Source organism: Chaetodon trifascialis, chromosome 11 (assembly GCF_039877785.1).
Source record: "Chaetodon trifascialis isolate fChaTrf1 chromosome 11, fChaTrf1.hap1, whole genome shotgun sequence".
Classification (NCBI taxonomy): Eukaryota; Metazoa; Chordata; class Actinopteri; order Chaetodontiformes; family Chaetodontidae; genus Chaetodon; species Chaetodon trifascialis.
In genome coordinates this window covers 361,826-386,103 of record NC_092066.1, presented here as the reverse complement: position 1 = coordinate 386,103, position 24,278 = coordinate 361,826, and the positions used below count along the sequence as shown (strand labels likewise).

General features: G+C 47.6%; 1 protein-coding gene across 2 annotated transcripts; it reads left to right on the top strand.

Moving 5' to 3' along the window:
• Positions 1 to 329: 329 nt before the first annotated feature.
• asap1a (ArfGAP with SH3 domain, ankyrin repeat and PH domain 1a) lies at positions 330 to 23,178 on the top strand. 2 transcript variants are annotated; one of them, XM_070973960.1, is made up of 28 exons: positions 330 to 649; positions 3,986 to 4,058; positions 4,360 to 4,490; positions 4,601 to 4,675; positions 4,807 to 4,856; positions 5,407 to 5,536; positions 5,746 to 5,831; positions 5,903 to 5,978; positions 6,094 to 6,180; positions 7,026 to 7,126; positions 7,248 to 7,317; positions 9,214 to 9,301; positions 9,558 to 9,606; positions 9,770 to 9,936; positions 10,307 to 10,440; positions 10,528 to 10,619; positions 10,703 to 10,889; positions 11,664 to 11,749; positions 12,059 to 12,174; positions 12,409 to 12,476; positions 12,635 to 12,742; positions 13,065 to 13,302; positions 15,802 to 15,984; positions 16,079 to 16,145; positions 16,267 to 16,331; positions 16,953 to 17,449; positions 17,537 to 17,659; positions 18,868 to 23,178. In XM_070973960.1, the coding sequence occupies exons 1-28, from the start codon at positions 521 to 523 to the stop codon at positions 18,940 to 18,942; spliced, it is 3,351 nt and encodes a 1,116-aa protein (XP_070830061.1). In that variant the 5' UTR covers positions 330 to 520; the 3' UTR covers positions 18,943 to 23,178. The 2 variants fall into 2 exon arrangements, with proteins under 2 accessions (XP_070830061.1, XP_070830060.1); XM_070973959.1 differs by having other exon boundaries at positions 15,802 to 15,990.
• Positions 23,179 to 24,278: the final 1,100 nt, after the last annotated feature.

Below are 24,278 nucleotides of genomic sequence, written 5' to 3'. Positions count from 1 at the left end.
TGAAATCAATGAGATTTCTGTCATTAATGTGTGAAATTTCATCCCAACTTCTCACATAATGAACTCATGAACAGAAACAACCTGAACAGATGAAGGTGTGAGTGTGAAGAAAGTTCATCATGTTTATGATATTTCAGAACATTTCTGCACTTAATGTTTTTATCTGGAGCACTTGAGACTTTTTTCGTGTAATATTTAAGTAGATAAACTATTGAAATAGTTCAGAGAACCTTAGATTACAGATAGATAATGATGATGATGACGACGCTGTTGGCTTTTATTTTGAAAGTCCTCGCCGGAGTCACGTGGTGCTCGGTGTGTGACTGGACAGCAGGTCAGGGGAAGAGAGAAAGGAGGAATGAATCATCAGGAGGAGACAGACTGATGAGAGACAGTCAGAGGACATCTGATCTGGTCTGACACCACAGCCTCTCATCGCAGGTCCCTGAACGCACCGCGGCTCACCTGTTCCCGCCGGTTTTCCTCTCTTACCTGCTGTTCGCGGCTGTCTCCGGGGGGAATGATGCCGGACAACATCTCAGTATGTGAGTTCCTGTCGGAGACCACCGAGGACTACAACTCCCCCACCACGTCCAGCTTCAGCACCCGCCTGCAAAGCTGCAGGAACACCGTCAGTATCCTGGAGGAGGTAAGCTGTCTGTCTGTCTGTCTGTCTGTCTGTCTGTCTGTCTGTCTGTCTGTCTGCCTGCCTGCCTGTCTGTCTGCCTGCCTGTCTGCCTGCCTGCCTGCCTGCCTGCCTGCCTGTCTGTCTGTCTGCCTGCCTGTCTGTCTGTCTGTCTGCCTGTCTGTCTGTCTGCCTGCCTGTCTGCCTGCCTGCCTGCCTGTCTGTCTGCCTGCCTGCCTGCCTGCCTGCCTGTCTGTCTGTCTGTCTGCCTGCCTGCCTGTCTGTCTGTCCGCCTGCCTGTCTGTCTGTCTGCCTGCCTGCCTGTCTGTCGGTCTGTGAGCAAACATTGTGGTAATTTGTGTTTAACGTGTGGTCAGTGAACGCGTCATTGGACGCAGTCCCTCCATGGGTCTCACGGTCTCAGCGGTGTCTGAAGCTCAGCAGAGGGAGAATCGATGCACCTGAACGCCTCCCGGATGTGACACCTGTCTCCTCCGCAGTGAGGTGTGGACAGTGCGGCTCATGTCCCTGAAGTGCACGAAGCGTGATGGCTGACATGCAGCGTCCATCAGAGAGGACACGGAAGTGTTAATATAATGTTTGATATTAATATTCCTGATTTATTTTGAGAATTGTTCATAAAAAATGAAGTGCGGGGTTTGTGAACGGAGTTTGGCAGAAGAGCTTGTCCTATGAGGACGCCCGTCGGGATGTCCATGTGTCTCAGGTCCATTTCTGTAACAGCCGGTAGGTCTGCTGTGACGTTCAGGGGATTCATGGAAAATATTGTCCGTTAATGTGAGACTGATGGAAGCTGCATCACAGCAGGAAGAGACAACAGCAGCAGCTTCATTCACGTGTCTGATGTTTGAGGGCAAAGGTCAAACGTCATGTCTGAGGGGCCTGAATGAGTTTATTCGTCACTGAACAACGAAATCTGTTCACTTTTTACCTGAAACTTCCATCAGTTTACCCTTGAATGATCATGTCATCAAGGTTTTAATGGGATAACTTATTGATGACTGTAATATATTTATTATAAAATATATCAAGGATTCATGTGGAAATTAAGGGGAAGTCACGATGCTCTTAAAATTTCCGTCATTTGTCCATGAAGGGCTTTTCACACGAAGGATTTCTGGATACAAACACGCTGATTTACATTCAGATGTTTGAAGGGATCCTTTACACACAACCTTATTCATCAACCTTTGGACTGTGGCTGGGGCATCACGAGTACGAATACAGACCTGATGGAGTCACAAGAGCACAAATTTCCTTAGCTCGTTTCGAAAGGGGAACCTGCCAATAACCCTTAAGATCGAACTTAGAAACATGTTTGGCCGCCCCCACCTGATCAACACAATCCTCCATCCTAGGGAGAGGAAAGGAATCAGGCTTTGTTACCGCATTAACTTTACGAACATCAGTGCAAGGTCTATGTGTGGAATCTGGCTTACTAACCAAAAGACAGGGAGAAGCCCAGCTAGACGAAGAGGGATCTGCAATACTATTTTCCAGCATGTATGACACTTCTGATTCTAATATCTTCCGCTTTTCAGGGGAAACACGATAGAACTGCTGAGTGATGGGCTTAACATCCCCAACATCAACATCATGTTCAATTCAGTTAGTACAAGTAGGAGTATCAGAAAACAGACCTGGGTAACTTTGAATAAGCTCAACCAGCTGTTTGCATTTGTTTTCATCCAAATGTCCAAGTAGTTTATTTAATTTTGTAAGAGTTTCTGAATTTCTAAGTCGTGGTTGCAACACCCTTTCATCAGTTAATTCCTCCTCCTCAAGCACCGTCACTGAATCAGTTACTATTAGAGCTGGATAACTTTGGGCAGCTTCACCTGAAGGGACACGTGCATGGTACGGCTTAAGCAGATTAACATGACACATTTTAGTTGACTTTCTTTTATTTGGCTTTTCAACCAGGTAATTTTGTTCTGAAATCTGACGGATAATATTACATGGACCAAAGAATTTTGCCTGAAAAGGGGATTCAACAAGCGGCAACAGAACCAAAACCTGGTCACCAGCACAAAATTTCCGTCGTTCTGCTTTGCGGTCGAACAATTTTTTCATTTTTTTCTGAGAAACTTGTAACTTTTGTTTGGCCATTTCCCCAGCCTCATAGTGTCTCTGCCGGAAACCATTTACATAAGTAATCAAGTTCTGTGGAGGATCAGTGGACACCCACTGACTGTGCACCACAGACAGGGGACCACGGACAGTGTGCGCAAAAACAAGCTCGTTAGGACTAAATCCTGTGCTTTCCTGAGCGACTTCTCTAGCTGCCAACAGGAGCCACGGTAGACCCTCCTCCCAATCTGCTTTTAGCTCTGTGCAGTAAGCGCGCAGCGACGATTTTAAATGCTGATGAAAGCGCTCAAGTGCACCTTGGCTCTGAGGATGATATGCTGAGGCCTTGTTATAGAGGTCCCAGGTTCAACTCCCGGACGAGCCCCCATTTTGTCACGACCTGGCTCAAAGGTCGGACAACTTATGGAGACCACACATGACACTTTAAAGTAAAAGAATTAAATTTATTTAAATGAACTAAATTAAGTATTTATGTAAGTCAGTTCATCAGTGATGTTTGTAGTGTGTGGGTGTGTGAATGTGTTAAGGTGAGACAACCAAAACTAAATAACCCAAGACCAAACAAACCAAGCAGCTCAAAGAGGAGAGAGAGTGAATGCTCAGGCACCCAAATATATAGGTGAGCATTCCCACCCACTCAGGTGTTAGCCATCTCTAATGAGCCACTCCCAAGATCTCAGCAACCAAACAAAACGTAGGTCAAAGGCCTAGGGGCCATCACAAAATCCTGACATGACTTGAACACAGCATGAGGACCATGTGGACACAACCATGCTGTGTTCACTGACAGGCTGCAAACGTCTCCGATGATCAGACTTAGAATGAGCTTTATTGGCCAACCCAAGACTCAAAAGACTGAACAATGAGTGAAAATATAAAGTAAATAATAAACAATATTATTTGTGTTGACAGTGACGGTGAGTGATGATGCTCCTGTTGCCTATTGGATGATCAATGTCCAATCAATGGATGTTTTGGTGTCACTGTCTGACTGCTCATCAGGCCGGTGGGAACATCTCAGAATTATACTGACTCTGTCTGTCTGTCTGTCTGTCTGTCTGTCTGTCTTCCTCTCTGTCTGTCTGTCTGTCTGTCTGTCTGTCTGTCTGTCTGTCTGTCTGTCTGTCTGTCTGTCTGTCTGTCTTCCTCTCTGTCTGTCTGTCTGTCTGTCTGTCTGTCTTCCTCTCTGTCTTCCTCTCTGTCTGTCTGTCTGTCTGTCTGTCTGTCTGTCTGTCTGTCTGTCTTCAGGCTCTGGACCAGGACCGCTCAGCTCTGCAGAAGGTGAAGAAGTGCGTTAAATCCATCTACAGCTCAGGACAAGGTCAGAGTTTGGTGACATCATTCAAATCAATTAATTAGTTATAATCAGAAGATTCATCAATAATGAAAATTGGTTTTGCTGGTAACTGGAATCTGGTCTTTGTTCACCTGCATTGGTTTAAATTGTCACCTGGCTGCTGAGCCAGACCTCAGTCCACTGTGACATCACGTCCAGCTGTTAGCCGCTGCTAACGTTAGCACGTCACCGCTGTTTCCAGCTGCTGCTGAGTCACTCTGTGGAGAATCAGACTGCCTGTGTTGCTTTTGTTGATGATGAAGATGATGATGTTGTTTTGGAGCAGAGCATGCTGGGAACCAGGAGAGCTTCAGTCAGGCTCTGGAGAGACTGGGAGGGAACAGCTCTGAACTGGGAGCAGCCTTCGTGAAGTTCTCCTGCCTCGTTAAAGAACTCGCCGCTTTGCTCAGGAACCTGGTCAGTCAGCTGTCAATCAAACCTGCTGTCAATCATTCCATCAGCGATCAATACGTCAGCTGTGGAGAATGAGGACGCTCACTGGTTTCGATGGTTGTGTTTGTGTCCAGCTGCAGAGTGTGAGTCATAACGTGCTCTTCAGCCTGGACTCGCTCCTGAAGGGAGACCTGAAGGGAGTGAAAGGGGTGAGGCTTCGTCTGCCGGCTCATTGTTTACGCTTTTCGCTTCGTCACTTTGAGACTTTTGGACGTTCGTGTCTTCGCTCTGCTGCTGTCTCACCTCCTTCACGTGTGCGTTTGTTTCTGTTCTGTTTCAGGATCTGAAGAAACCTTTTGACAAAGCCTGGAAGGACTACGAGACCAAGCTGTGAGTCCCCCTGGTGTCTTTGACGGACGTCAAACGTCAGGCTGGTCTTTACTGATCTCACCTGCAGCCAGGTGTTCGTCGTGTCTAACACGAACGAGAGCCTCACCTGCTCTGCTGTCGTGCTTCATGTAACAGCCTTGGCGAAGGTTCGTCCTTCAGTGTTTACTCATGAAAACGTCTCAGAGTCGCTGCAGCTGTTGCTCATTAGCGGCTGTTGGACGAGCAGTGGGACAGTGACGCCGTTGGACTGCTGAGTCATGCATGAAGCTGCTGACAGTCTGATGGTTGAGCTGTAGTTTCACCTGAACACACACAGTGTAGATTTGAGCCTGCCGAGTATCTGCTCTGTGATTGGGTGACGTTAGCATCACGGGCGTCACCTGTCAGGACACTTGAGACAGACACGTCTTACTCTGCTATGACAACTGGAAAATCGTTGTTTCTTCACACTTTGTTTGGTTTTATGTGACGTTCCTCCGACTGAACCTGTGAGCAGAGGACCAGGTGTGCATCAGCAGGTGTCATTTAACCACCTGTGTGTGTTTTTCAGTACAAAGATCGAGAAAGAGAAGAGAGAACACGCTAAACAACACGGGATGATCCGAACCGAAATCACTGGAGCTGAAGTAGCTGAAGAGATGGAGAAAGAGAGGAGGCTGTTCCAGCTGCAGATGTGCGAGGTACCACAGAGCCCCCTGCAGGCCGCGAGGGGCGTTACAGCCGGCCAGTCATCACCCGTCTGTCCTGAAAACAGACAGCCTTGACTGGGACCTGTCCTCAAACACTCGACAGCTTTACTCAGCTGACTTGGGCATGTCTTGAATGCAGCTGCAGGTTTGATTGACAGCAGCAGGTTTGATTGACAGCTGTGTGTCTTTGTGTCCAACAGTATCTGATCAAAGTCAATGAGATTAAAACCAAGAAGGGAGTGGACCTGCTGCAGAACCTCGTCAAGTACTACCACGCTCAGTGCAAGTAAGAGCTCGACTTCACGCTTTTCAGTCTCGACTTTTATTTTTTAAACTCACTCAACTTCCTGTTTGCAGTTTTTTTCAGGATGGTTTGAAAACAGCCGACAAACTGAAGCAATATATCGAGAAACTGGCTGCTGACCTGTTCAACGTAAGACCCTCATTTGTTCTGTTCTAACTAATCACGAGCTCAGGTGAGCCCACAGGTGAGCCCACAGGTGAGCCCACAGGTGAGCCCACAGGTGTGACCTCTGCCGTCTCCACAGATCAAACAGAGTGAGGATGAGGAGAAGAAGCAGCTGACGGCGCTCAGAGATGTCATCAAGAGCTCCTTACAGCTGGACCTGAGGGAGGTATGACACCTGGGGGGAGGGGGTGGGGTCTGATGACAGGGGGCGGGGTCTAGGTCAGTGGGGATGTGTGCTTCCAGTTTTGATTGGTGATCAGAGAAGCAGATGTTTGTAACAGCTGTTCAACATGAACTGTTGCTGCGGTAACCGGAAGTCACTCGTCACACCTGTGCACCTGTGAGCTGATAGGCTGTGATGTAACAGGGGGGTGGGGGATGTGGTCTAATGTGAAATGTCCATTGCATGTTAAACTCCGTTGACCTTTGACCTCTGTCTCTCCCTGTCTCTCTCTGTCTGAATGAAGTCCAGGAGAGTAAGTCCTCGTCATCTTCAGTCCAAAACTGCATCTTCATCGTCTCTGCATGACGTCTTTTGGCATGAAAACACAGAGTGTCTCAGCATCGTCCTGATGTCCTGACAGCGTCTCACTGAACGTCTCATCTGTAACATGTTGGACAGCCGTCCTGTCAGTGACAGTGACAGCAATGTCTGTCTGACAGAAACGTCTGAAGCAGAAGGAGACACTCACTGTCTCTCTGTCCGTCTGTCTCTCTGTCTGTCTCTTGTCTCTCTCTCTTTCTCTCTCCGTCTGTCCCTCTGTCCCCGTCTGTCTCTCTGTCTCCCTCTCTCTCTCTCTCTCTCCCTCTCCGTCTGTCCCTCTGTCCCCGCCTGTCTCTCTGTCCCCGTCTGTCTCTCTGTCTCCCTCTCTCTCTCTCTCTCTCCCTCTCCGTCTGTCCCTCTGTCCCCGCCTGTCTCTCTGTCCCCGTCTGTCTCTCTGTCTCCCTCTCTCTCTCTCTCTCTCTCTCTCTCTCCCTCCGTCTGTCCCTCTGTCCCCGTCTGTCCATCAGGACTCTCACAGTAAGCAGGGTGGGTACAGTATGCACCAGCTGCAGGGAAACAAGGACTTTGGCAGTGAGAAGAGAGGATACCTGCTGAAGAAGAGTGACGGGTACGCACGTCCCTTACATTCACCTGCACAGGTGTTCATGGGCCAAAGTCCGTCCCTGTACATGGGACATAATTCTTCCAAACTGCAGTGAGAACTTCACCAGCTGTTTTCTTTCCATCAGGCTGAGGAAGGTCTGGCAGCGGCGGCAGTGTTCAGTGAAGAGCGGCACCCTCACTGTTTCCCACGCTACAGTGAGTACTGCATCTCCCATCATGCACTGCACCAGCGGTGGTACCGTAGGCGTCACTGTTCACTGAATCAAACGCTGCGACAGGTGTTTACGTGTAGCCGACAGAAAGATGTCCATGTGACATCACGTACACGTTTGTTTGTTTTTGTTGTCGTGTTGGTTGTGGAGCAGAGGTCACAGCTTGTTGTTCAATCAGCAGTTTCCGCTTGATTGACAGTTTTATTGATCGCTGACTTGGACTGAACCACTTCCGACATGTTGCCGTAGCTTAGCATGCTATGTTTCTCCTGACCTGCGCTTTCAGTCATCTGATTGGTCCAAAATCTGTGTGCTAAAAATAGCTCATGGTGTCAACAGACTGCTCCACAGGTGTGACTCGGCCGGACCAGTGCTCTTACCTGCTGCTCCACCTGTGATGTCAGCTGTGTGTAACTCTGACAGGATAAAAATACACAAAGTTTATATTATACACATAATTCACCCTCATGCATTCACCCTCATGAATTCACCTTCATGAATTCACCTTCATGCATTCACCCTCATGAATTCACCTTCATGAATTCACCCTCATGCATTCACCCTCATGAATTCACCCTCTTGCATTCACCCTCATGAATTCACCTTCATGAATCACCTTCATGAATTCACCCTCATGAATTCACCTTCATGAATTCACCCTCATGAATTCACCCTCATGAATTCACCCTCATGCATTCACCTTCATGAATTCACCCTCATGCATTCACCCTCATGAATTCACCCTCATGCATTCACCCTCATGCATTCACCCTCATGAATTCACCCTCTTGCATTCACCCTCATGAATTCACCTTCATGCATTCACCCTCATGCATTCACCCTCATGCATTCACCTTCATGAATTCACCTTCATGAATTCACCCTCATGCATTCACCCTCATGAATTCACCCTCTTGCATTCACCCTCATGAATTCACCCTCTTGCATTCACCCTCATGAATTCACCTTCATGAATTCACCCTCATGCATTCACCCTCATGAATTCACCCTCTTGCATTCACCCTCATGAATTCACCCTCATGAATTCACCCTCATGCATTCACCCTCATGAATTCACCCTCATGAATTCACCCTCATGCATTCACCCTCATGCATTCACCCTCATGTCTCCACAATGAACTCTAACTACTCTAATAAAGAGAATGTCTGTTCCTGAACGTCTTGCCGGCGTCTCAGCCGCCGTCTGAGACTCTGAGAGGACGAATCCAGCCGAGCACAGGAAGCTCTCTGTCAGCTGAGTGGGAACGCTGGTTTTAATGGAGTCTGGTTTCAGCTTCCAGTCTGTTAATGCTGAGTCACATGATGAAATATTCAGCAGCTGCTCGGGTGTCCGATGGCAGGAAGTCATGTGATGTTTATCAGGAGCACCTTAACGTTAAAGGTGGCGTCCGCACTGCTGATTCCTCATGGTTCATTAATCCAAATCATTTATCAGTTTGTGTATTGATTAATTTGTATTTTGATCCATTCTGGATATCGACTTCCTGTCTGTCCTCAGTTGCTCTTCTCCAGTTTTCCTCCATTTTTTCCTATTTTGAAGTTCTTCGTTCTGTGTCTGAAGGAGCCCAAAGAGGCTTCAGGAACATTTGTGATGTTTGGCTGTATAAATAAAGTTTAATTGAAACGCAGTCTGCAGAGAGAAGCCATCACAGTGTCACAGACAGTCATGTTGTTTCTGATCGTTGTGTGGCCTTGTTGGTGCGTTTAAGGACAATCTGAAATGAGAGATTTGACAGTTGGCTGCTGTGGTGTCTGAAGGAGAGTTACGATGGTTTGTTGTTCATGTGGATGAATGTAGATAATCTGTCTGTCTGTCTGTCTGTCTGTCTGTCTGTCTGTCTGTCTGTCTGTCCATCAGTCTAACAGACAGCCTGTCAGATTGAACCTGCTCACCTGTCAGGTGAAACCCAGCGCAGAGGACAAGAAATGCTTTGACCTCATCTCTCGTAAGTCTGTCTGTGACTCATAGTGCATGTCTGAGCCTGATGCCGACATTTAAAGAATCAGCTGCTCTGAAATCAGCTGCTGGCCATCGTTCAGATGAACATCACATCCTTAAACGTGTCTGTTGAACAGTGAAGAATCAACCTGTCAGCGCCCTCTGGTGGACAGACTTTGTACTGGAGACAGTTTGAGTGTGAGTGCTGGCAGAGATTTGGCCTGTTCCTCTTCTGCTTCTTCCTCTGTTGTTTTTCCCCGCAGATAACCGGACGTACCACTTCCAGGCCGAGGACGAGGCCGAGTTCGTCAGGTGAACCTTCGTCACTTCCTGTTTAGTCGGCACGCACTCGTCAAAGGAGTGAAACAACGGAGGTTTTTCAAATCAGAGACTCGGCTTTCTGTTTCTGTGACGCTGCTGATCAAACATGTTTTCGGGTTTTCTTTCTGTGTGCGTGTGTGTGTGTGTGTTACAGCTGGGTGTCTGTGCTGACCAACAGTAAGGAGGAGGCCCTGAGCATGGCGTTTCAGGGCAGAGGTCAGAGTTCAGGTGTGGAGGAGGAGGAGGAGCTCACCAAGAGCATCATCGAAGAGGTGCTGCGGTTGCCAGGCAACAACACCTGCTGCGACTGTGAAGCCACAGGTGTGTGTGTGTGTGTGTGTGTATATATCAGACACTTTCTCTGGTGAGTGGTGGAAGAAGTACTGAGATTTTTTACTTCAGTAAAAGTATGGAAGTATTAATAGCAAAATGTACTTCAAATATGACAAGTAAAAGTAATAATTGTGCAAGTACAATATTTGTACACACAATGGAAATACTCAAGAAAAGTACAAGTATCTCAAATTATAGTACTTTGGGTTTGAATTTCAGAGACATGGTGTGTGCGTGTGTGCGCGCGCGTGCATGCGTGCGTGTGTGTGCGTGTGTGGGCCTGTGTGTGTGAGCGTGCATGCATGTGTGTGTGCGTGCGTGTGTATGCATGCGTGTGTGTGTGTGTGTGTGTGTTTAGATCCCCGCTGGATCTCCACTAACCTGGGCATCCTGACCTGCATTGAGTGTTCAGGGATCCACAGAGAGATGGGCGTCCATGTATCCAGAATCCAGAGTCTGGAACTGGACAAACTGGGAACCTCTGAGCTGCTGGTAAGCTCCCCAGTCCGTCAGCCTGTCCACTTCCTGTCTGCTCTTCACTTCTCTTTGTTCACCTCTCCTCTCTCGCCCACCTGCCAGCTCGCTCGGAATGTTGGGAACTGTAGTTTCAATGAGATCATGGAGGCCGGCCGTCCGTCTGCGTGCGTGAAGCCTCCAGCCTCCAGCAGCATGTGAGTGTCTCCACATTCATGTCTGAGACGCTCAGCAGGACGCAGCGGTTGCTCTGCTTCACCTGTAAACCTGCTGTCTGCAGGACAGCACGGAAGGAGTTCATCAACGCCAAGTACATCGACCGCAAGTTCGTCAGGCGTACCGTCTCCACGGCGACCAGCAGTCTGGATGAGGTGTATGAGGTGGTGAAGTCCAGAGACCTGTTGTCTATCATCCAGCTGTATGCTGAGGGGGTGGAGTTGCTCCAGCCCCTCCCTGAACCAGACATGGTTGGTTGGACCCTAGACCTGTCAATCATGACATCCACCCGGATGTTGTGCCTGTCTCTCAAGGAGATTTCTGTTGTTTGTCTGTCCAGAGGTTTTAATGTGGTCCGTAAGAGCTTGTGGTTACTCCAAAGGTCTACGAGAAGATTTGGGGGCCCTCTGATTTTCTTTTAGGTAATTTTAGGGGACACGTGGGAAACCCCAGTGCTACTTGAGGAGGTTCTAGTTGTGCTGTAGGAGGTGCCAGTGGCTCTCAAGGAGGTTCCCGCATCCCTTGATGGTTTCTGAAGGCCCTGACGATGTTCAAGGGATCCTTGATGGGATTGTGTTTTTTCTGGTGTACCTACTTTTCCTACACACATTGAGACATGTTCCAGGCATCACTGAGGAGTTCCCCACAGTCTTCTCTAGAATATTAAAGGGGTGTTGTATGTTCTTTCAGGGATCCCAATGATCTCTGAAGATATTTCAGGAGGCTTTGAGGTAGCTCCACACATCTCTGACACACTTTCCTTGGTCTTTCAGGACATTTAGTCCTAAGTAAAAAAGAGGTTCTGCAGTTGTGGCGACTGTGGAGATCCTCGATGAGATTTTCTGTGTTTTAGCTGGTGTTCTGCATCCCCTTGAGGATATGGTCCAAACATGGAACACTCAGATTTTTCAGAGATCTTAGAGGCTATTCTAGAGGACTTTAATGTCTTCTTTCTGAGGGCTTTGTTATATTTGTGTTATAATGACATGTTCAGTTACTTGTTTTAACATGTTTTTTTTGCTCAGGAAGAAGGAGAGACAGCATTACATTACTGTGCTCGGACAGCTGATCGCTCCTCTCTTCACCTGCTCGACTTCCTCGTCCAGAACAGGTACAAAACAGTACTGTGTGTGTGTGTGTGTGTGTGTGTGTGTGTCTGTGTCTGTGTGTGTGTGTGTCTGTGTGTGTGTATGTGTATGCAGTATGTTTTCACAACTGTGTGTGGATATACAACAAATATGTCTAGAAGTACCTCCTGACCAGTGCAGGTGTTGAAATCATCTCTGAAATGTTTTGTCCAGCTTTGAAATCTGCCTGAACAGTCCGGGATCAGCCAGCCTCAGCCTGCTGGGGAACTGTGTTAGCACTGTGTGATCGGTGTTAATGTGCTGGTTGAGTTGATGTGTGTGACTGCCTGCAGTGGTAACCTGGATGGACAGACGGAGGGAGGAAACACAGCTCTGCACTACTGCTGTCTGTACAACAAGCCACAGTGTGTAAAACTGCTGCTGAGAGGGAAACCTGACATCCACGTTGGTAAGAAGACACCAACATTAGATTAAACCACTCTCCATACAAATCTGCAGCTAAATCACTTAAAGGAACAGTCCAACATTTATGTAAATGCTCTTGTTCTGTATGTTCTTCAGAGTCAGATGTCAGGCCCCGGACATGGTTAGCCTAGCTTTGCACAAAGACTGGAAACAAGGGGAAACAGCCTCGGTCCATCATTATGTGTTTACAAGCTGCTTATGTCCTGTCTATTCTCAGCCAATCAGAGTGGAGAGACAGCGCTGGACATTGCCCGTAGACTGAAGAACTCCCAGTGTGAAGAACTGGTAGGAAACTAGACCAGTGAACAACACGTAACACAGTAACCTCAGTGGGCCTGAACTCAAAGCCGCAGTCTCCTGATCGGCGACCCACAACAAAACCCTGTTCTTTTCATTGAGAAGATGAAGGTATGAACTTCAACATTTTTTTCTTTGTCTCCCAGTTGGTGGAGGCAGTTTCTGGCAGGTTTAACCCTCATGTTCATGTTGAATATGACTGGAACCTCAGACTGGACGAACTGGATGAGGGCGACGACGAACTGGATGACAAGGTAACACTGAACGAACAGCAGAATAATCAATCAGCTGTTTGTTTTTTAAGATTTTTTTTTGGCTTTTTGCCTTCATTGAGAGAGGGGAAGGTGACAAGCATGGAAAGGGGGGACGACATGCAGCAAAGGGCCTCATGTCGCGATCAAACCCGGTCTGCTGCGGTAAGGACACAGCCTTAATACATGGGGCACACACTACCAGGTGAGCTACCTGGGCGCCCTGATTAACTTGCTTTGGTGTGACAGTTTTAATGACCTCCTGCTTCCTCCTCTTCCCTGATGTCATCTTGCTTCTCCTCTTCCTCTCTGCCTCCTCCTGCAGCCCAGTCCAATGAAGAAAGAGCGTTCTCTCCGTCCTCAGAGTTTCTGTCCGTCCTCCAGTGTTTGCTCTCAGGAGAAGCTCTCTTTGCCGGCCTCCTTTGTTCCTCCTCACAAGGATAGACAGCGTCTCTCCTATGGGGCATTTGCCAACCCTGTCTACAGTATCTCCTCTGACAATCCTCCATCGCCTGGGCCTGACACCTTGGGACCTTCACAAGCTGCTATGAGCCAGGGGAAAGGTAAGTTGGACAGACTTGTATTCTTAAACAGAGAAGGAGGTGCCAAGAGTCCTTCTTACAGGTCCAGATGTTTTTGAAGATTTTAAGAGCCCCAGAGGTTTTTGAAGGTGGTTCAGAAGATTTTGAGAGGTTTCCAGAGGTTTCTGAAGGTGGTACAGATGGTCTTTGGGGGATGCAAGGACTTTGAATGTGGTCCGTAAGGCCTTGAGGGGGTTTCAAAGGTTTTTGAATGTGGCCCAGAAGATCTAAAGGGGATTTCAGATGTTTTTGAATATGACCCAGAACTGGGAGAAGTTGCTGTCACTTTTTCTTGGGGTCAGTGGAGTTATACAGGTTATCCAGAGATCTGTGATGAGGTTTTCAGGGACAGGAATCTTTGAGGTTCCAAGAACTTTAGGGATGGTTTCGTTCGTTCGGCAGTCCCTCTTGTCACTTGGGACGTTTAAGAGGTCCCATGGTAAAATTTTGAGTCTCTAGGGGTCCAGCAGTATTCAGGGATGTTCTACAAATCCTCTAGGAGCTCCAGTGTCGCTAGAAGAGGGACCTGCTTTCATTTCAAATGTCCCTGATGGCCAGGGAAGGTTGCCTTGTTTGGTGAGATTTTTGTGGGCGTGTTAGGATCCTTTAACAAAACGATGTACTAAGGTGCTTGAAGGAACACATTCTCACCCCATTTCATCACATACAAGTGCTTGGTCAGGACCCCTTGGCTTCACTTTTTAAGGCACTGAGTACACTTGCAGCAGAATTTTTCAATTTGCAGAGCTCAAGTTAGGTCAAGTTTGCAGTAATGTACAACATCCAGTTAGCAACATGCAGTACCACTTAAAAGATAAAGCTTGCTGAGAACAATGATAAACTTGTGGTTGTCTTTGCGAAACTGTCACATTTTGGTTATGTTTAGGCACCAAAACTACTTGGTTAAGTTTTGCAAAATATCATGGCTTAGCTTAAAATAAATAGGTTAGCTATGTACATTAAGTATTGTAAGTTACATTACTTCACTTACAAAAGAAATCAACCTTCATTTTTGGTTTCACGCAGGACACGAACCCCAGTCCTGCACTTGATCCATCCAACAACCCCACCTTCCTCCACATGCAAATGCAGACTTTCATGACTATATAAAACATCATTTGATGCTTCAAGAGTGACAACGAAATGTCTGTATGTCTAAGTCACACTAGCTTGCATGTTGAAAAATTATGCTAAAGGTGTTGTGTTTTAGGCAAATGTATAGACCCAAACGCTGTGACCTCAGAAAAAGAGTTGGGAGGAGAGAAGTTTTTATAGTTTAATAGTTTAAAAGTAAGAGAATCGCTCCATTGAGCAGACAAGCAGATCAGAGGTCCAAAACAGAATCCAGTCTTAGTGCTGTCGAGCAGGACAGGGGAGACTGGTATGAGAGAGAATCTGGGCGTAGGCTGGAGCGCATGGCAGGGGCCGGAGAACAGAGGACAGGACACATCAGACGGGCAGCTGGACAGACAGATCACTGTGTTTTCACATAGGTGAGCAGATGATCTGACCAATGCTGGTGTAGAGACCAGTGCAAATAGACTGTGGTGGGTAATGAGGCTTGATTAAATGATTGAGGTCAGGTGTGCCCAGGAGAGGACGAGGCGGGATCAGACCTGGCAGCCAACTGCAGTTAAACATACACATAAGATGGAGGGAGAGGGAAACACAGTAGCACACCAGGCAAAACAGAGGGAGCCTACAAACCCCGACAGAAGAGCTACCCAGTGGCTGAAAAAGTGATGTTGAGGAATCCTGACCAAGTGTCCATATGTGACGAGTTGGAAGTGAGACTGGGTGGTTTGAAGAAGTCTCAGAGTCTTTGAAAAGATTTACAGATTCCTCTGGGACCGTTTCATGAGTAATTCCTTCTCACTGTTAGTCAATGAACAGTTAAATGGAAAGTTGTATTCACTGTATGTGAAGATACTCAGCCACCCAGGTCCTGGATATCCAAGCAGGGTTGAGTCAAGGGGCTTCTTCAGTTCTAACTGACTGCTGGGGAGTCCCAGGTATTAACCTCTGTGGGTTCCTTATCAAGAAGAAGAAGAATCAGAGGGACAATCCCCTTTTTTATTTGTCACACACGGCTACACGTCCTCCACCTTTAACCCATCCTGGTCATCCTTCCTCTGCGGCAGACCAGGAGCAGTGGGCTGCCATCCAACCGGCGCCCGGGGACCCAGTTTTCTTTGTCGTCACCGTTGGTCAGGCGGTGGTCTTCTTGCATGTTTTTAGTGGGGGTATTTTTATGGAGGATACTCCAGGTGAACATGGGGAGGACATGCAAACTCCACACAGAAAGGCCCCTTTCCTCAAGCAGCAGGCACTGAAGGCATGGAGGAGGACACGCCCCTGATGCCCACAGTGCCCCAGGCAGGAATCGAACCCGGGACCTTCTAGCTGTGAGGCGACAGTGTTACCACTGTTTGGCCGTGCCACCAAGGTCTATCAAGGTCAGTGATACTGTTTTTCCCTCAGGCCCCAGCACCACGCCGCCCACCTCCCTCCTCCTTACTTCTCAGATGAGTGGAGGAGGTGGCGGAGGATGCTGGACTGCAGGAGGGGGAAACTCGACCCTGAAGAAAAGACCCCCACCACCACCACCTGGACACAAGCGCACTTTGTCTGACCCCCCCAGCCCAGTCATGCAGGGACCTGGAGGTAAAGGTAACAATCCAGCGACTCAGTAACACTGTACAAACCAAAACCCCTCAAATATTTCACCCCTGGGGGGAATATAATCGTTTTCACACAGGAAGTGACTTGACACCTCCACCTGGAAACAGGACCAACAAGTTTGAGAGGATCCAGCAGCAGCAGAGGTATTTGTACACATGAAATACTCTGACCAGCTGAAGTAAAAAAAAAACAGTTAAAAGGTATAATGAATACAATTACAAACTGTGGCGAAGATGACCTTTGACCTCTTCCAATCTTCTCCAGTATGACCCCCAGTAATGCCAAGTCCACACTGGGACCCAGAGTTCTACCCAAACTACCTCAGAGAGGTGAGCCGACGACCTTTCAGCTGTTCATCAAGGCTTCTGTTGTACTGACCGCCTGTTCTAACTCTATAAGAGTATTTTATATAGAGATTTTATATGCATGTATATATAGAGAAATAATAGTCAAAAAGAGCACAGGTGCCCTGTGAGACAGGAAAGGGCACGTGTGTGATGTTTTAGGCTGTTGTTTGGTGCTTGTGACCTCTGATAAGCCACTTCTTGGGGTAACCCCTGTTTTTAAGGTTGGTGTCTCCACAAAAGAGTTGCACTCTCCTTTCGTTTATTTTTTATTCCACTCTTTTGTATTTACTTATTGTTTTTAATTGGCATGCACTTGTTACACTACTCTATCTGCTTTACTGGTGCTGCTGTAAACTGGAATTTCCCCTTGTGGGACTAATCAAGGAATATTGAATTGAATTGAATTTCTTCTTCTTCTTCCACCTCTGCCTCCCTGCCATCTGCCCTCAGACTGGTTCATATTACTGAAGATTTGCCTTCTTGGAAATGGGGAACCCATCTGAAGTCACATCCTCTGGCTGTGACGATACATTATCTGCCTCTGTCCAGTGGATATTAGACCTTTTCAGTTCTCGCTGTCTGATTTCGTCTTTCCTCTCTCAGTTGCTTTAAGGAAGATTGACATCATCCACCTCCCCTCTGTGGACAAACCCAGCCAGCCTCCAGACCTCCTTGATAAACCTTCCTCATCCTCCTCCTCTCAGCCTGACCCCCAGAAGTCTCCTCCCTTCATTGATGCCTCACCTAAACCCCCCCCCACCCCGGTGGACTCCACCCAGCGAAACCCATTGGTTGACAAACTATCTGACCTCCCTCCCAAACCTCACCTGTCTGACCTTCCCCCAAAACCTCTCCTCAGAGACCTCCCACCCAAACCCCAGATCACAAACCTCCCCCCCAAACCGCCACTCAGCGACAGGTCTGGCCTCACCCCTGTTGCTATAGAGATGCAGGGATCCAAGATGGCGGCAGCAGCAGCAGAGGCCCAGTCATCTGTCCTGCAGGGGGAGCTGTCACCTCGATTGGCAGCTGAAGATGTTGATAAGTCGCCGCCTGGTGCTGTGGAGGTGCCTGTTCCTCTGCCTCGCAAAATCAACTCTGTGAGGGTCCTTCAGATAGTAACGTGTTTTCACAGGAGAAGAAAAGAAAGCACACTCTTATTTTGTTGTCTTCTGCCCGTTCTCCAGGTAAAGAATAAAATCAGGCGGGTGAAAAGCATCTACGACTGTCAGGCTGATAATGATGATGAACTGACCTTCACTGAGGGAGAAGTCATCATCGTCACTGGAGAGGAGGATCAGGAATGGTGGGTAGGTAACACTCTTCATCATGAGGTTCAGAACTGTCAATGTCCATCCATCCATTTTCTATACCGCGTATCCCTTTCGGGGTTGCGGGGGGTGCTGGAGCCTATCCCAGCCATCAACGGGCGAGACACCCTGGACCGGTCGCCAGTCAATTGCAGGGCACAAACAAACAACCATTCACACACACTCACACCGAGGGGCAATTTTTACAGTCACCAATCAACCTAATGAGCATGTTTTTGGTCTGTGGGAGGAAGCCACGCATGCACGGGAAGAACATGCAAACTTCACACAGAAAGGCCCGACCCGGAATCCAACTGGCAACCTTCTTGCACTACCTGCTGCGCCACCATGCAGCCCAACTGTCAATGTAAAAAATATAAAAAACAAACTCAAGTCAATAAACATCCCAATTCTAGATTAGAAAAGAACAGACAGGAAAACTAAATCTAATTGAGCAGCTACAGAAGCAGAACACCTCTGAACTGCTGCATTTAACAGAAATGAAAGCCTTTGTGCTGTTGAACGGGTTCCCTGACCATGCTGTTTGCTATGTAAGCACAAGCAGCAGTCAAGAGCAACTTGTAGTCGCAGAGAGGCAGCACTCTTGTTCTTAAGCAGTTCGGTTCCAGACTCAGTTCTATGCACAGAGGTGAGCCTAACTGTATGTAGTTGGTACCGTTCCACCTCCTGCGCCACCTTCAGTTCCTTCCTCGACAGAGAGGTGACATTCAATGTCCCTTGAACCAGTCTGCAAAGCCAGGGGTCATCATACCTAGACCCCTGCCTTTGCCTGCTGTCCAGTTTGCAGTGCACCAGGCCCTGATGCCTATACCTTTGGGTGGTGTGCACAGGGCAGCAGCCCCATGTGGCTCGTTAGGGCTGTGCCTGGCCAACCTCATGGGTTGGCTGTTAGAGGGTCACTGTGAGCTTGTCTCTCAGGCCTGGATCAAGGAGGGGGCCCCACTTTCTCTGCTTCAGCAAGGTGCTGCAGTGCCTTCTTGGTTGAGGGTCTGTGAATCAGTCTTAATCTGACCCTACCAGGAAATATTGCCCCAGACAGCACAGCTCCCAGAGCCACAGGGACACACAAGTCCCTCCACCAACATCAACAGCAGTGAATTAATCTGTCTTGTTAAGGCGATGTGGCCTATCAAACATGTATTCTGGTGTAATCTGAGTGATATTTTGACTGTGCTGTTTTTTCTCAGATTGGACACATCGAGGGACAGCCGGAGAGGAAAGGCGTCTTCCCCATGTCCTTCGTTCACAATCTCTGTGATTGACAGCCCCTGAGATGAGTGTATGGCTGCCACTCAGCAGCACAAGCCCCACCCACCTGCTGAGGTCACACCAGTGACAGGGGGTGGAGTCAGTCAGTGCGTAACCAGCTGCTGACTAACGGGAAGGAACAAACCAAACCAAGGCCGAATCAGTGAGGTCATCGCTGTAAATAGACTTTATTACTCTGCCGAACAGCATTAGCATAGCAACCCAGCATGCTGACCCAGGCCCTTGCAAAGGAGTCAAGAGAAGGAAAACACACACACATTAAAGGAAAGGTCAGAGGTCAGTCGAATCTGAAGAGGTCATCTTCTAAAGGCCAGGAACCTGACGTAATTTCTTATTGGACCAGTGGTGCCCTCTGCTGGCCACTGAGCTCATCACACCACCAGCCAATAACACGAAAGCACAAGAAAACAAAAGCTCACTGAAATGCAGAAAAGAAGCACAACTGATGAATGTTCCCAACAGAATCAGTACAGGGTCAATCGTCCTCCTCACAAAAATCTTTCTGTATTCCAACTAGATCACCGAGATCATGTCTCACCTGATGTCGAGGAAACTGTACTCGTCCTCCTGTCCCAGGCCACGTTGGGCATCGGCACAGATAACCAGTTTATAGCCCAGTTTATACTTGTTGCATCTGTGAGAGTCCATTTCATGTCATTTCTGTTGTCTTCCCTTGTCCACAAAGGTCTGATGTCCTCCCACCTCCCAGAACGAGTGAGTGTGTGGACGGTCAGCACTGTGACTGCGAATGACCCAGAAAAGCAGGGAGGATGCTTGTGTAGTGGCCTGTGTTGATGTATGTAATGAACTGACTTTCCTGCTCATGTTCTCATCAACGTTCTCTTGTTTTCAGCCAAATTCAACAAACAGCTCGTTTCCTCCTCCTTGTTTGCTAGCGCACATGTGTGGAATACGTCTGTGTTGGCAGACCCAGGATCGTATTCTGTGTGGAAACGTCTGCAGCTGACATCCATACTGAACTGTGATCAAAGCTTTACACAATACGAAGGACGAGCACTCAGAGCTGCAGCTTCCAGTCAGCCTGGAGGCAAACATACAAAGTCCACACAGATTCAAACCCAGGACCTTCTCACCACTGAGCCACGACATCATCCAATATAACAGCGATCTCCTGCTTCAGCCAAGTGTCATACGAACAACTTTCATTGATGTACGGACAGTAAAGATGATTTCAGATGATTTGATCTTCTGCCACATCTCTCAGCATCAGTGTTTACGTAACATAAGAGACGTGAAGTTTGAGGGAGTCACCATGAGGCTGGAGGTGAGTCTGACATGGTACAGTTTCATATACGTCAGGCCAGCACTGAGGTCAGTTCTTATCCTCATTTGATTGTTGTTCAGGTTGTTCGTCAGTTTCAAGTTTTCAGTGTGACTTTTCCTTCTCTTCAGATTCCTCAAATCTCTTCAATGCTGACTCTGTACACTCTAACTGTATTTACTGTGTATAAAACACAAACGCGTGTCCATCTGTCTCTCTACATCCTGTACACACCTGTCACCTGTGTATGTATCTGTACAGGCCCTCATTAATGTGGTTTCACCACAGCTAAGGCCCCAAGTCTTACGTTCTAAGTTTGACTTTCTCCAGAAGATGTTTTAGTGAAAACCAAGATCCATTCTGAGAAGTCCCACTCGGCATCGTTGTGAGAAATGTCCAATCAGGAACTTAACTGTTACTAACAGAAAGGCCCAGGAGCAAAATATAAAATGTAAAATGATGGAGGACCCAGAATTGACCCCTGTGGTACTCCTGAGACAACAACCTCTGTTAGAAATATGAAAATGAAACTGATCGTGAATCCATTTATGCAGATCAATGATCTGTCAAAATGCGCAATAAGAAATTTTTAAATCAGTTATATTTAAAAACAATGAAGTATTGTGAATATATTGAATCTCAGATTTCTGACAGCACACACCGAAAACGATCTATTCATACCTGCGTCATTTAGCTCGCTCAGTATTAATCTGAAGACCAGAGTGGTAGATGAAGCTCTTCCAGATTTCTATCTGCATCTATGATATAATGATATAAGCTGATAGTATGAAAGCAACAGTCCAGCATTTAGATAACTCTTCTTCATCTTTCCAGATGTTTCAGAGGGAAATCCGCCTCACCTGTCGGTACAGAGGTCCAGGATGTGCTGAGCCTAACTTAGCACAACAACTGGAACGACTGCGCACAAAAGCACGCTGTTAGTTTTACATGTTGATCTCAAGAAGATTTTTCAAATGCTGGAGTGCTGCTGCTCACCACAGTCAAACTGAAGCTTCAGTTCATGTATAGAAATAGTATTAGATGATTCCTGTACAGTATGCATGTCTGCAGAGGCTGCAGTACAGCCAGAGCTGTCATTTATTCTCTACTGTATACCACTAAATACCCGGCAGTCTGTCCAGACAAACACACAGGGCATTTCGTCTCAGTCGTGTTGATGAGCTGACATCAGCACAAACCGGAAGAGTCAGACTTTGTTCGTTTGACGCTCGAACAGAAAACTGGAGGGAGCTAATGTGAATGCTAGCATGTCCTGCTAACTGAAAATAAACGTTTCCAGGCTATTCTAAGTTAAGTACGCTAGCTTCGTAGCATAGTGTTGATTGCAGGAGTGTGACTGCGGTCAGTCACACAGAAAGCCGACATTAAACCAAGCTAATACGTTCACGTCCTGGTTACGGCTCCATCTGTGGCCTCTTAACTTTTCAGATGGTAGTTCAAATTTTTATAGCCAAAACAACAATCTCCTTCTATCAGACTGTGGAAATCCCATGCAAAGTGCTAGCTAGTGCTATCCGTTGATTGGCTGCTCAGGATGAAACACGGGTGGACAGTCCACGTCTCACAGTCCACATCTCACGGTCCACGTCTCTCGGTCCACGTCTCACGGTCCACGTCTCACAGTCCACGTCTCACGGTCCACGTCTCACAGTCCACGTCTTACGGTCCACGTCTCACAGTCCACGTCTCTCAGTCCACGTCTCACAGTCCACGTCTTACAGTCCACGTCTCTCAGTCCACATCTCACGGTCCACGTCTCACAGTCCACGTCTCACGGTCCACGTCTCTCAGTCCACATCTCACGGTCCACGTCTCTCGGTCCACGTCTCACGGTCCACATCTCACAGTCCACGTCTCACAGTCCACGTCTCTCGGTCCACGTCTCACGGTCCACGTCTCACGGTCCACGTCTCTCGGTCCACGTCTCTCGGTCCACGTCTCACGGTCCACGTCTCACGGTCCACGTCTTACAGTCCACGTCTCTCGGTCCACATCTCACGGTCCACGTCTCACAGTCCACGTCTCACGGTCCACGTCTCACGGTCCACGTCTCTCGGTCCACGTCTCACGGTCCACGTCTCACAGTCCACGTCTCACAGTCCACGTCTCTCAGTCCACGTCTTACAGTCCACATCTCACAGTCCACGTCTCACGGTCCACGTCTCACGGTCCACGTCTCACGGTCCACGTCTCTCGGTCCACGTCTCACAGTCCACGTCTCTCAGTCCACGTGTGACAGATCGGGCTGTTATCAGGCCGGTATTGTGTACTTTGAATCTGGCATTATGAGATAGTTTTGTCTTTATTATAAAATCATTTTCATGTCATTAATATGTTGTTATTCATATTGATTTTGTTATTGTGAGGTAGTTATCTTGATATCACAGAACTCATAATTATGAAATAGTGACGATATGAGATACAAAGGTGGTGATTATGAAAGATGTTTTTTGCAAATATGTGATAATGTCTCACTTTTCTGTGAATTGACTGTGTTCATGTGATGTACCTGAATCTGACTGATGGAGATGAATCCTGGATGGTGAAATATGCAATCTCAAAATTAATGTTTATTTATTTAACAACATGTCCGGGTCCGTTCTGTCCCCCCTCCTCCGCACACTAATGTTACAAAGGAAAAGATGTTTTCTGCTGCCCGTTTCTGTTTTTATGTTGTTTTATTGTTTGAAATGACCTGATAGAAAAGTCATCAGTTTGTTTCCGTTCTGTGCTGTACTGCCGGGACTCAGCTGAGCCTGAGCCTGAGCCGGGACTCAGCTGAGCCTGAGCCTGAGCTGGGACTCAGCTGAGCCTGAGCCTGAGCCGGGACTCAGCTGAGCCTGAGCCTGAGCCTGAGCCTGAGCCTGAGCCTGAGCCTGAGCCTGAGCCAGGACTCAGCTGAGCCTGAGCCTGAGCCTGAGCCTGAGCCGGGACTCAGCTGAGCCTGAGCCTGAGCCTGAGCCTGAGCCTGAGCCGGGACTCAGCTGAGCCTGAGCCTGAGCCGGGACTCAGCTGAGCCTGAGCCTGAGCCTGAGCCGGGACTCAGCTGAGCCTGAGCCTGAGCCTGAGCCTGAGCCTGAGCCAGGACTCAGCTGAGCCTGAGCCTGAGCCTGAGCCTGAGCCGGGACTCAGCTGAGCCTGAGCCTGAGCCGGGACTCAGCTGAGCCTGAGCCTGAGCCTGAGCCTGAGCCTGAGCCTGAGCCTGAGCCTGAGCCGGGACTCAGCTGAGCCTGAGCCTGAGCTGGGACTCAGCTGAGCCTGAGCAGCCACCCACAATAAAGATGTGAGGAGAAACTCACAGTTTGTCGTGCCCTCGTCCTTCCGTCCGATCACTGCGAGGTTCATGTTTTGTACTTTTCTACGTCACAGGCTTAAAGGTGCATTATGGAAAGTTTACATTTGCTGATAATTTGTATTTTCATTCAAATTGTACTGAAAGGTTACGCCTGAGGCCAAATGAGGACAGATATTAGAAGGCCTAATCAATATGTTTAGCCCATAAATCACAAATGACAACATTCAATATTTAATACATGTAGCCCCCTCACTCAATTCTATTTTGATTAGTAAAGGATTATATGACACACACCTTTATTGCCCTTTTGCATGGGAGATGAATTGGTGAGAGCTAGTAAAAAAAACAAATCAATTTGGGATCTTCAGTACTGTAACAGTTAAAGGAAAATGACCTCCACCAAAGTGCCAAGAGGCCCGGTTAGCTTACTGAATAGCTATACTGTGGTGTGAGCTTAAACTCCCATGCATCAAATTTTAACAACACATACCTTATATTTTTAACCATAAATCACATAACCATCCTATGAATTACATCACTTTGAAACATAAAAGACTGTCACACAAGAATTTTACACAAAAATATAACAATATTTATTTTAAAACCCCCAAATGAAATAATAAATGAATGAAATCATATTTAACTCATACCCGGGATTTGTTACTCAGTCTATTGGTACCATAACCGTTGGCGCGCGGTTGGAGCTCATGTGAAAACCTCTGGCGGAGAAT

Bases quoted from the DNA above. Each gene is read 5' to 3' on its own strand.
- asap1a (XM_070973959.1), top strand. From the start codon at position 521: ATGATGCCGGACAACATCTCAGTATGTGAGTTCCTGTCGGAGACCACC. The intron at 12,743-13,064 runs GTAACACTGAAC...CTCCTCCTGCAG, and splicing joins ACGACGAACTGGATGACAAG to CCCAGTCCAATGAAGAAAGA. The intron at 16,332-16,952 runs GTGAGCCGACGA...TTCCTCTCTCAG, and splicing joins ACCCAAACTACCTCAGAGAG to TTGCTTTAAGGAAGATTGAC.